General features: G+C 47.2%; 1 protein-coding gene across 1 annotated transcript in view; it reads right to left on the reverse strand.

Moving 5' to 3' along the window:
* Positions 1 to 725: 725 nt before the first annotated feature.
* The window catches only part of TMED10 (transmembrane emp24-like trafficking protein 10 (yeast)), a gene marked incomplete at its 5' end in the record, with an annotated part of 18,043 nt that continues 6,522 nt past the window's right edge, over positions 726 to 12,246 (reverse strand). The window contains 2 exons of the mRNA XM_010154728.1: positions 726 to 1,438; positions 1,900 to 2,026. Coding sequence (XP_010153030.1) covers positions 1,317 to 1,438; positions 1,900 to 2,026 — 249 coding nt within the window. The remainder of the gene's footprint in view (positions 1,439 to 1,899; positions 2,027 to 12,246) is intronic.

Genomic DNA, 12,246 nt, shown 5'->3' on the forward strand with positions numbered 1-12,246 from the left:
CTGGAGGAATGCGGAGATAACGTAATTGTAATCATTGCCTAAAAACTGCAGCCAGTGAGTCCAGGAAGTTAACCTGCCTGTCTTTTCCCAGCCTGGCTTACTTATCATCATGCCATCTGCCTGGCTGAGGGATGATGAGAAGCTGCTTGCGCTCTCTGTAGTACCGCATGAAATAACAATTCTGTCAAGGGCACAGTCCAGGCTCCTCCACAGATGCAGAATTAGCCTATTCCTACCCTGTACTGCTTTTTTGAGTTCATCCACCACCTGCAAAGCACCCTTGCACCCTCAGACCTCAACGCAGGGTACAGGCCCTCATGTTTCACACAAGCAGCAGCCCCACCTTGCTTTGAGGTCTCAGAAAATGAGGTTCAGCCAGCTGTCTGCTGGGTAAATGCTACACTGTTCGATGCGAAAGTCTGCTGCTCAATGGAAGACCCAGTCTCCTTGCATAACCTGCTCCTATTTGCTCTGTGACTTTGTCTGACTGAGGCCTCCCATCTGCACAAAAGGTCGTCCTGACTAAGGCTTTCAGGAAACCTGCTGCATCATTTCAGAACAAGAGGGGAAAATCCAAGACAAACACGTGGAGCAAGGGCAGGACCAAGCCTGGACAGCTTATTTAAGCAAAGCAGGCTTCTCCTTTCTCAGCTCAAACACATTCCCAAGCCCTCCTTCCAAGGCTACCTTCCTCCAGGCTGAACCTACATATGCTCAAGTGCCCTGACCTGTCAGCACAGACACCAGCTCCCACAGGGAGAAACACAGAGGTCCACAACTGGGACCAAACCTCGGACCTCCCTCTATCCTCAGGCCCTGCTGGAATGGTGAATCCTATTGCTTTGCGCTCACCTCCGTTTGCACGAGGCTTAGATGCCAGCTGGTCAGAAGAGGGCATGCCCTGCTCTGCCCCGGTGCTAGTGGCACCTTGAAGAGCTCAGCAGGGTCAAGTGGCTCCGAGTTAACACTGCAGTCACAGACAGATGGGGAGACATCGTCAATTCAAGGTTATAAAAGGAGAACAGACAGCGCAAAAACTTGCTGCAGCTGTCATGGAAACATCTTTTTTTTTTATTTAATCGCTGCCCAGGAATCCCCAAACCCATCACAACCTCCCCCACCCTCAACATCCAACAGGATTTCATAAGTCCCCCATTGCATCCAATGTTTAGGCTCCCCTCCCCCTGTAGGGTCCGAGTTCCTGCAGAAAAGCGCCGGTCAGTGGGTATCATCTGTGAGATGGCTCCAGGGGGCCGTGGCTGGGTCCCAGCGGTGTCCAGCTGGGTCTGAGAGGAGGGGGAGGAGGACTTGCTCCTTTACTCAATAAGTTTCTTGGCCTTGAAGAAGCGACGCAGGTAGAAAACCTGCCAGGTGGCCAGTCCGATGAGACAGCACATGGAGAAAATGCTGAAGTACAGAACCCGGGTGTTTGTCGACTCTGAAACAGACCACAAACCATTGCACAGGAGTCTGACATCACAGGATGCACCTCCACAGAGCAAAGTTCCCAGGATTTTCTCTCCCCACCCGTGCGAAAGTCAAGGTGTCGTAGAGCATGCAGGCAAGGGCGCCCCAGCACCAGCAGTACTTGAGAATAAAAGCAGAGGGAACAACGAGAAGGATGAGAGGGAACAAGGCGAAACTGTGGTTAATGGGCAACATTAAATGGTACGCAATTCACATTTGGAATGGAGACAGAAATGATTTCTAGAGATGGGATACAAGAGACTCAGTGACTGCTTCAGGAGAGAAAAACATCAGCAGGTTCCTCTTACTAGGAACAGAACAGGCAGAGACCATTGTAATTGCTTGATGTCCAAATGCTGTCCTAGTAACACATTCAGCAGAAGTAAGGGGTCTTGGAGCTCCGTCCCTCTGAAGGAGCACAAAGCCTCTTACCGTTCGTGTCCCGCATCTCCTCTTCTCGTTTCTTCATATAGGCAAAATCGTTCACGATGGACTCTGAAAGATCTTCCAGGCGCCTCAATTCTACTTCCAGAGGCTTCAACTTCTCCACTTTAGCAATCTGGAAAACAGAAGAGTCAAGCAATCACTGAGCCAAAAACTAAAAGCTCCCATGTGGGCTTTTACTGCCAGTTTGAACTGCTCCTCCTCACATACTACAGATCTGGGACATCCTTCCCCTAGGGAAACCCCTCTACAGAAAGCCAGAAACTACCGTTGCATAAAAAACTATCACTTCTCCCACCTGTTCTCTGAAACACACTTTCCTACTACCCCTCCTACACAACGGAGGAGCACAGTATGCACACGCTTCTTCCTTATTCGGCCTAACGTTGGCTTATTCACAGTTGGCTTCCGAGGAGTGGGTAGAGGAGCTTGCACATGACTAAACCTCCAGTGAGCAGAAGCCAGAGGCTGAGATGCAGGTGACTAACTAACATACGCACACAAAATTGTTCTATAGGCACACGGGGCGTTAGCACCGAGTCTCGCTTCACTCACTGTTGCCACGCACCCCCGAATGCCTGGGCAGCCCGATTCCCACTAGCAGCAGTCTGATGACACCCACAAGAGCTCAGGGCTTTTACCACTCAGACTGTGAAGGGAAAAATCATGCTACCAGGAGTAACAAAGGAGACAGAGAAGTCCTGTAAAAACTTTATTCCAATAGAGTCCATGGGACATATCCCTGTGGGGTCTCTCTTAACCTACAGGGGGATGCAGCCCCCCTTTTATCTTACTTTTCCGGCTGCAGAGCCCCTCCTCACTGGCTGAGGTACTCGGAGTGTACAGACTACCCAATCCGCCTTAAACGTTCACGTAGTTACACCCGCACCACACATCGTACGTACCATTAACTCTGCCTTTATGCTGCCCAGGGCAGAGAAGTTAATAGGCATTAGCTAACTGAGCAAGCGCACAAACAGTTGGCACCGTTCTCAACCTTGGCCAGTTGTGGCCAGTTCTTGCAGATACCTTGGTCAGCTAAGTTCTAATTGCTTCTTCTTTCCTTCCTCTTATCTTGAGTCTGCACAGGCTGCCTTTGTTTCCTCTTATCTCAAGCCTGGGTTTGCACAGGCTACCTTTGTAAAGACATGCAACTGGTGTTCGTATCAATCCCTCCTCTTCTATTCGCTCAATCATTGTCTTTACAACATGTGGCAACCATCAGTTTGATTTTCTCTTTTTATTTCCTGGACTACATGAAATTCTTAGCAGCAGCATCTTTGGGCCCTTCCGCGCCGTCTCGGATATGGCCACCACCTGCATCCTCTGAACTGCACGCTGAGTTAGTTGGATAAAACAAGGTGTCACGCATGGTACAAAGATCAGAGCTGCTATTGCACAGAGGTAGAAAAATAAAACACATTTAACCCATGGTCCACCAGGCAACCATGAGAACATGTCCCACTCCCATCCTTCCCAGGTTTGAACTGGCACACGGGCTAGCTTTCTCATCTCTTGTTATTTGCTTTCCCAGCTTCCCGTTATCATCTATTTGTAAACAACAGTTGGGTTCATTTAGTTTTCCACAAACACCACCTTCTCCTTGTTCTGCAAGGAGATCGAGGGCCTCAGCTTCTGGTTAGTTATAATTTCTAAAACAGCTTGTAATCTAATTATCCTGTTCAAATTGTAAATTGGTTCTCTTGCTCCAGAAATCATCTCATTGGGATTCCATGTTGCTGGTCCATAATATTGTATAATTTGTTCAGGAATGTATCAATTGATCTCTTTTCTCTTACTAAATCATCATATACTTTAATTCCTAATCTCTTCCCAAAAAGAACAGTGGTCTAATATACCCTCCTATATAGCATATTCCTGACCAGTTTTTAGGTAGTTTGCCATAAGCATGTTGTCCACAATTCCAATAATGACTCTTCAACGCCCAAGGCCCGTTAGAAAAAGGGCCATTGCAAGTTTTCTCATCCTTTGGTTCTTCATAATATAAAGTATTCCCAAGCCCTACAGGTCCACCCACAATGATTATATTGGGGGATATGGTGCCATTAATACAATAAATACATCTCCATGCCCCTGCCTCCGATCGCCACATACGGTTACATCCCCAATTTGTTCCTCTCCATGTTGTTTGGTTGGTCCTAGACCAGAATTTTTGGAAGTGCATTCTAGTCTCATTATTATGCTGCCATGTCCAACAAAATATCTGTGCTACGTATTTTTTATTCGCAGAGTATCAGACTGGAACTTCCGATCCGAAGCTACCTTGTCACAACCAGAACCTTTAAAGTCAGCACGTGAGCATTTTACCCAACCTTATTAGAAAGCTGAATGTGAGTCTGACTCCATTCCCTTGATGCTTGGAACAATGGAGTGGTGCACAGCCTCGATGGACACAATCATATCCAGGAGACAGCATCCATTCACAGGTACTTCCTCCTACAGACACCCCTCCCCTGTTGGTTCTATTTAGGCAACAAATACCTTTCCCTGAAAAGCAGAGTTGCTATGGACTCCCTTCCTCCGTCCAAAAACCAGTTCCGTTCATAACGGAACTGAAGTTACTAACCCACCATTTAGTCTGGACAGGCTGGGCTACTCATGGCCAATTTTCAGAGTTTCCTGGGCTTTCCCAGACCCAGCAGTTGGTCAAATTAACGTTTTTTTGGCAATTTCTTCCCCTAAGGTTAAGGATCAATTTTCCCAGGTCAGACCCTGCCCTTGCTGAATGCGTAAGATTATTAGTATAACCTCCAAAGAGCATTTTTCACCATTCAGTGTCAAAGTCACCACTTCCCAGTTTTATAGACCGATCATTAGTTCTTCACTTCCGAGTATATCTTCAGAGCTTCTCCCGAGGATGACACACAAGTTATTGATTCAACCAGTCCTTGCAGAGGGTCAGTTTCAGTCTCCCTTCAGATTCCTGAAGCTCAGAAGTCCTCACAGGCCTTGCCCATGGGTATAATGTGAGAAAGGTATCAGAAGGAAATATAGAGGAGGTAGAAGTGAGAGTACATGCCACACGACAGCTATACTAGCTAACAACATCTTCTTTTAACCGTAACATACCTAAATCTACTGATCTTACAAAACCAAAACGTGTCCCAGGCAGAGCTTGAGGACTTGTTTACAGCCCTGGAGAATGCAAAGAAGGTGGTCTATATTGCAAACAAACACAAAATAATAATTACAGCAATAGCTAACAGAGGAAGTCCCCCAAAATGACAGAGCGGTATACATTTTGCCGTTATTCCCAGGGCTGCAGTGACACGAAGCTGGTTGTGGTTGTTGATCACGGCCCTCGTGGTCAGTGCTGAAGCTGGTGGCTATGCAACCCTGGCTCGCCGGAGCTGGGGTCTGCATACGCAGCACGGAAATGGATTTTCACGCCCCCAGCCCAGAGCGCGTGTGTGGTTTAGGCCTGGGTACTCTCCTATTTGCCATATTAAATCGCTATTTCAGCATTAAGGATGTCTACCAAGTCCTCCTCCTTTTTGCTGCTGGTTGCTCATACCAACTGCGTGGTACCTCAGTGTTCACGCGACGCTCGCCTGATACACAGGGCTGCAGGTGGTACGTGACGGTCTTAGTGAACAAGGAAGTTGTAAACCTCTCCATCATCGTGGAGAACAATCGCTGGAGCAAAGCATCCCGCTCCTGTGGTTAGCTTGCTGCCAAGCTTGCTCTTGGTAAGGCAAAGGGCAAAACATACTTACAGTCTTTTACTCTCTTATACCACCCCATGGCTCGGCATTGCTTTTTCAGGGATGGTTTTCTGTCAGAACATCTGCTGGAATATCAAAATAATCCTTCACAGTGGTTATGCGAACATAGCGAACAGAGGGGGAGAGAGAGCTTAACAGGCGAACAATCATACATTTAACAGGGCCAGTGCCACTCATCAAGACACAGACCCAGTCAGTATCGCAACTCCTATCCATATCAACCATTTTCCCCATCCCCTAAGACCTAATGACCATAGGATGCTCATGATCCTGGATTTAACCCATCTGGCCAATCGCGTGGTTGAACTGACCGAAGGAACTCACCAGTTTGGTCTGCAATTTCTTTCATTATGGCACACGCCTCCTCTAGCAAGGAGGAAGCATTGTAGATGGCAACACAGCATTCAGCTTCACAGAGATTAAACATTCTGCACACCCCTTGTTCTTTAAGCAATAACACAGCAATCACAGAATGGTTTGGGTTGGAAGGGACCTTAAAGACCATCCAGTTCCAACCCCCCTGCCATGGGCAGGGACACCTTCCACTAGACCAGGTTGCTCAAAGCCTCATCCAGCCTGGCCTTGAACACTTCCAGGGATGGGGCATCCACAGCTTCTCTTGGCAACCTGTTCCAGTGCCTCACCACCATCTCCAAGAAGAACTTCTTCCTGACATCCAATCTAAACCTCCCCACTTTCAATTTAAACCCGTTACCCCTTGTCCTGTCACTACAGGCCCTTGTAAAAAGTCCCCCCCAGCTTCCTTGTAGGAACTGGAAGGCTGCAATAAGTTCTCTCCAGAGCCTTCTCTTCTCCAGGCTGAACAAGCCCAACTCTCTCAGCCTGTCCCCACAGGAGAGGTGCTCCAGCCCTCTGAGCATCTTCGTGGCCTCCTCTGGGCCACGCATCCAGCACAAGTCTGTTTTGTAAAGTCATTTTGGAAACTTGCTGGACTTGTAAATTCAGTCTAGCAATGGCCTATTTAGTCCAGTTACTTAACACATGAACTTGTCAGGTAATATTTTCCAACACAATTTGATGTCGCTTAAGGGTATGATAAGGACCAAATACAGTTTCAAAAAAAGAACAAAACCTGCTGCAGTCTGCCTTGCAGCGCAGTTGTCTGGAATTCGGATTCCGGCAATAGCCCAGTCTGGTCTACCAAAGGATTGTATTGACATCCTGCTTAGATCGGAAATGTGTTTAGGACAAAGGGAAGGTATTCCCACACCACCACATCTGAGTCCAGCGTGATGTTCTAAAGTTAGCAAGGAACAGAACTTCCCGTTAGAGCAGCCCCATGCCAGATTGAAAGGAGCCATATACCAGGCCATTTTACAGTTGGCCTTATCTTTGTAACCCCACAAATCTTACTAAGGTTTCAATTGGTACTGTTACATCATTTACCCTGATTCTTCCATCCTTTGAGGGGTGTCCCCAACAGGTACACATATCCCTTAAAAGGGTTCACACACCAGACAAAAACCATGTTTCAGTTGATCACCTGGTCCTTCAACACAAGTTGTAACTTTAGAACAGTTAAATGAAGGACTCTGATTATGTGTGAGAATGCCAAACTTGGATTCCACCCGAGACTTGTTCAAGGTGGACTGTGACCAGGCCCACATCAAATTACTTCCATCCACTGGCGTTGTATGTCTGTTGTGTTTGGCTGCTGAATACACCATAAAGGGGAAAATACCGTTACAAACTCTCCTTCATAAGGATCTGCGTGATGTAAGGGATCAAACAGGAGGGTCCTATGGGTAATGTCCACATTGCAAATCACTTGTTCCTCAACCATTATAAGGGAAGGCCCAAAATCCCCAGAAGCCTCTTTGAGAGCCAGGTGTCCCCGTGACAGGTGTGGTAGGGTAACATTAAAAGCATTAATGGTCCTGCCAATGTCTTATAAATCCCTTGATGAGTTCCCACGTGAGGTTCCGGTCATCATTATCATCATCGGCCGAGGTCTGCGATGTTGCAGACAAGCACAATAAACATACCCAGAGAGACAGAGATAAGATTGTTATTCCTATAATTACAACAGTTATACCAATTCCAGCCCCAAATTCTTGCATCTATGAGTCTTTAAGAGGAATAGATCCTTCCAGGTCCACCGCATCCTCTATTTCTTGAGGTATCTTTTCCTTTTTGAGATTTACATTCTGTAACAACAAACCTGTAGCTTCAGCATATTTAGATTCTGGAATTAGAATTTCAACTTCTCCATCTTTAAACCTAATCTCTGCCTCTAGTTTCTCAAGCAAATCTCTGCCCAGTAGAGGTTTCAGAGAATTTGAGAAATATAAAAATTGGTGAGTGACCCGCCGTTTCCCCAACTTAAAGGTCAGAGGCTTAAAGAACGGTTGTGCTTCTGCACCTCCTGTCATACCAATAACATCAATACTTTTGTCACTTAAACTTCCTTCTGAAGTATTTAAAACTGAAAACGTAGCTCCTGTATCCACTAAAAATCTACTTTATCCTTTCCCAGCTCGAATGTAACCAGGGGCTCAGCAGGGGATGATCCCCCTGGCTCCTCCTCAAGCCTCTAAACCCATCACACCTTCTACAGGCTACAGGGCCAATCCTTGATTACTGACTTTCGGGCACCCATTTTTCCAGTGTCCTTGCTCTTTACAGGTCGCTCACTGATCCTCAAAATTCTGCTCTACTGTTCCCTGTGTAACCCCATTAGCATGTGCCCCTTCTTCTACCTGTTTTTAGGATGTGTTTGACATCGTATTCATCTCAGTACTGTACAACAACGTGTCCAATACTACCTGCAAATAATTTCAAGTGGGATCTTGGGGCCTGACAAAGTCTCAAATACCTTTGCTACTCTCTCTGGGTCCTCCCTGTAAACTCCTACTGTTTCTTTCCAAGACCACAGCTCCCTTACTGAGAACAGTGCTTTTACTGTCACCGGACTATTATTTGAACTCCTTGCCTCAACGGTGCCTGGTTAACCCTTTCCTGCCTTCCCCTAGCTCTTTCTGCAATTGGGCTAAATCCTTCTGCCCCACTAAATCACCCTTCCCATTCACAACTACTTTCCCTTGATCCTCTTCTACCACCTGCATCACCAACCTCATCAACTTGCCTATGACCACTTTCTCTTACCCTGCACATTCTACTTGCATTGCCATCATCATCAGGACTTTCTCACATCCTCTGCCGGGCAGTGACCATCAGTTCTAGGGCATCCTCCTCCAATTTCAAACACCTTTCCCCTGTACTACAAGCTGAGCAACACCTTTTCATTTTATGCCCCTGTCCATTAAGCTTATTCTTCTCTAGCCAAAGAACAGGAAGTCGCTAGGTGGCGTGTTAGTACCACATTCTTTCTACCACTCCAGGAGATTTCTTGAAGGACAGAACAAAACCCCGTATCACAATACATAAACTTCATCCAATTTTCTTTCCCGTCTTAACAGCAATTGCAACATGGTATTGTAACTCAAACTTCCATTACCAGAATCAATGCTCACAAAATTCCACCAGAAGGGGAATCGAACCCCAAACCAACCCGTGTGTCCCTAAAGCTTTCACTTTCAGGGACTACCAGTAGGGGACTCAAACCCCTTAAGGATCCTTACAGCCCAACCCTGCTGGGTTTTTCACCCCGACTGACCGGTAGGATTATCAGTTACCAGATACGCAGAACAAAACTTTACCATTGTTTCCTTAGTTATCTCTGGGGGAGTCCTAAAATCCTCCCAGCTTTGTAGCATCTGACCTAACAGATTATCTGATGGTACTGTCAGACTCTTTCCTTCCCCATTTCTCCTTTTCTCTTTACTCTATTTCCCATTTGGAAATTCAACAGTTTAAGAAATTTGGCAGAAAGCCAACCCACTTACATTCCAGCTTGTCCTCAGATATCAGAGGGGCTGGAGGCGTCTGGGCTTTAATTCTGAGTGATATCCAATTAATATACAAAAAACAGTACAATGAGCCCAGATTTATACACCAGAGCAATAATCAAGATCCGATAATCGTGTTCCAGTATAACAAAGCATGAATTCCAAAGGACCGCATTGTCACAAACAAGATGGAGACCTGAATCCCTTTCAACCCAGGCATTATCCAGACCTCCCTTGTCCGGGCTAACTATCTAGAGGGGATTCGAGCTCCTAAGATACCTCTTTAGCCCAACCCCACACAGCTTCTTGCTGCATCTGACAGGCTGGCAACCAGAATCAAAAATTCCAGGCCCACTGCCTGTTACCAAACTTGCAAGGGAGCACCCTCCTTTATATCAAACGAGTGGAGTAATCAACCTCTAGGTCTCCAATCTCCAGCTTAAAGTGTGGCGTGGTTCTTTTCACCCCTCCTTGGGTGTCCCTAAGAACAGAAATTCTGCCCAATTTCTTTGCTTTTGTAAAGACATGCCACTGGTGTTCTTATCAACTGATAACCTCAAGGGCAGCATATGCCCTTGGTAGGGATGAGCCACGTCCCAGGTGCTCCATCTGCCTCAAGCCACCAGGTGACGCTGCCGGAATACTTACGGGACAGGCTGCCTTTGAACCAGTCTGAAAGAAAAACACACTTCGCTCATAAAAGCTGGTTTTATAGGACCTCATTTTTGCGCAGAGCATCACAGACTTGTATCCAAAAAGAAACATCCACAGGAAAGTCAATTAGAAAGTACAGTCCACAACAACAACTATCTGAAGTTGAATGGGTAAACACATGTCCCAGTCCTGGCGGTAACCTGACCACTCATTATGTAAAATCTGTGACACAGGGAAGTTACTCAAAGGAAGCTAACTGCAACTCCTGCCACTGCTAAAGCGTAGCGTTTGGGTAACTCTAGTTCTTGCGTAGAATTTTTCACTATTACCAAGGAGTGGCAGGTCCCCACCAGGAAGGCCACATGCCATACACATGAGTTCATGCAGCACAAGAAAGATGAGCTACAGAGAACTCAGGGAGCACCTGCAGTTCACTACTGGTCTCACCGCCACACGGGACCGCAGGACAGCATCCCTCAGTGGTCTCGCCGCCACGCAGGACTGCAGGACAGCATTCCTCACTGGTCTCAGTGCTGACAGGCAGGCAACAGAGCACCCAGGGTGCAGGCATCCCTGAAAAGCCGCCTCCAGAGGCAGCTGCCCGGGCCATCAGAGCCCATCTGAAGAGATGCTCGTGACCAGGCCAGTGCCAGCTCATCAGCAATTTCACTGAAGGGTCTCCACATGACACGCATACCCTGGCAAGCCGCAGGCCATCAAGCAGTCATCTGAGGATTTTTATGCTGAGATGAGCTGTATGTTAACTCTGCCAGCACAGCAGTGACAACTGGGAGTGTGTTTGTGAGGAGGGGCAGGAAACAGGAGGTTAAACCCCGCCTGTTTCTAGCCAATAGGTTGTATTGACAAAACCCTGTGGCCTGGACAGAGCTTTGCTGAAAACCTGGCAGCAGTGCAAGCGTGCCTATGGCCTCTGCTGACACAGCTTGAGCAGCAGGTCTGTAACACACACAAGGTCTCGGGCAGCTCTACAAGCTAACCCCACATGTTGGTCGGCTCCATTATCTTTCTGGAGGGCACTTTTCCTCATGCATAGAAGGCTACAAAGGTTCCACTGGGAAAAACAAAAGCTTGTCTGCGCCATGCAGCATCCCTTCAGCTGCTCTTATAATAGGTGTAGCTAGAAACATCCAATAGCTACTTTTAGTCCTGCATGTGCTCCAAGACCCACATCCTGAAACCTCTCTCATCCCTAGTGAAGCCAATATGCACAGCTGCTCCAATGGATTTTGTAAAAAGCCCACCAAGCACCTGTGATGGTGCAACACCATCATCCTAGAAGGAACACCTGTACCACCAGAACTAAGACAACATTCCATGAGATTCGCAAGGGCCACTCCAAGGTTTGTCAGAGCGTAACTCCCTTCCTAGCATAGAAAGATACATCTTATAGCCAAGAATTGACCAGGAGTAGCTGGTCTGGAAAGGAACCTAGATTTCCAAGCCTTCTTGGTGTCCTCTGAAAAGTCTTTTCACTACCTTCATTTCTACTTACTGAATGGAGAAAGCTACTCCTCTCTACCCCAGAGAACTAAGGTGGCCACGTAGTTAGGGTTTCTATCCCAGCTCTCAATCCCAGTTGTTTTGCTCCAAGAATGTCTGCATCCCTCAAAGGTTGGACATCACCCCTCCTCTCACTGCATATATCCAGGCATAAGCAGGACAGTATCAGTGATCCTCACTCAGCTCCCTGCAGCAATTCAACCAGAAGAACCAGGGGGAAGACATGTATCCTGGGCTGCATCAGGAGAAGCGTGGCCAGCAGGTTGAGGGAGGTGATCCTGCCCCTGTACTCTGCTCTGGTGAGACCCCACCTGGAGTGTTGCGTCCAGCTGTGAAACCCACAATATGAGAAGGATATAGACCAGTTGAAATGAGTCCAGAGGGGGCCATGAAGATGATCAGAGGGCTGGAGCACCTTTGCTATGATGAAAGGCTGAGAGAGTTGGGCTTGTTCAGCCTGGAGAAGAGAAGGCTCCGGGGAGACCTTATAGCACCTTCTAGTACCTGAAGGGGCTACAAGGAATCTGGGGGGGGACTTTTTACAA

The sequence above is a fragment of the Eurypyga helias genome, unplaced genomic scaffold (assembly GCF_000690775.1).
Source record: "Eurypyga helias isolate BGI_N326 unplaced genomic scaffold, ASM69077v1 scaffold4657, whole genome shotgun sequence".
In the NCBI taxonomy this organism is placed as follows: Eukaryota; Metazoa; Chordata; class Aves; order Eurypygiformes; family Eurypygidae; genus Eurypyga; species Eurypyga helias.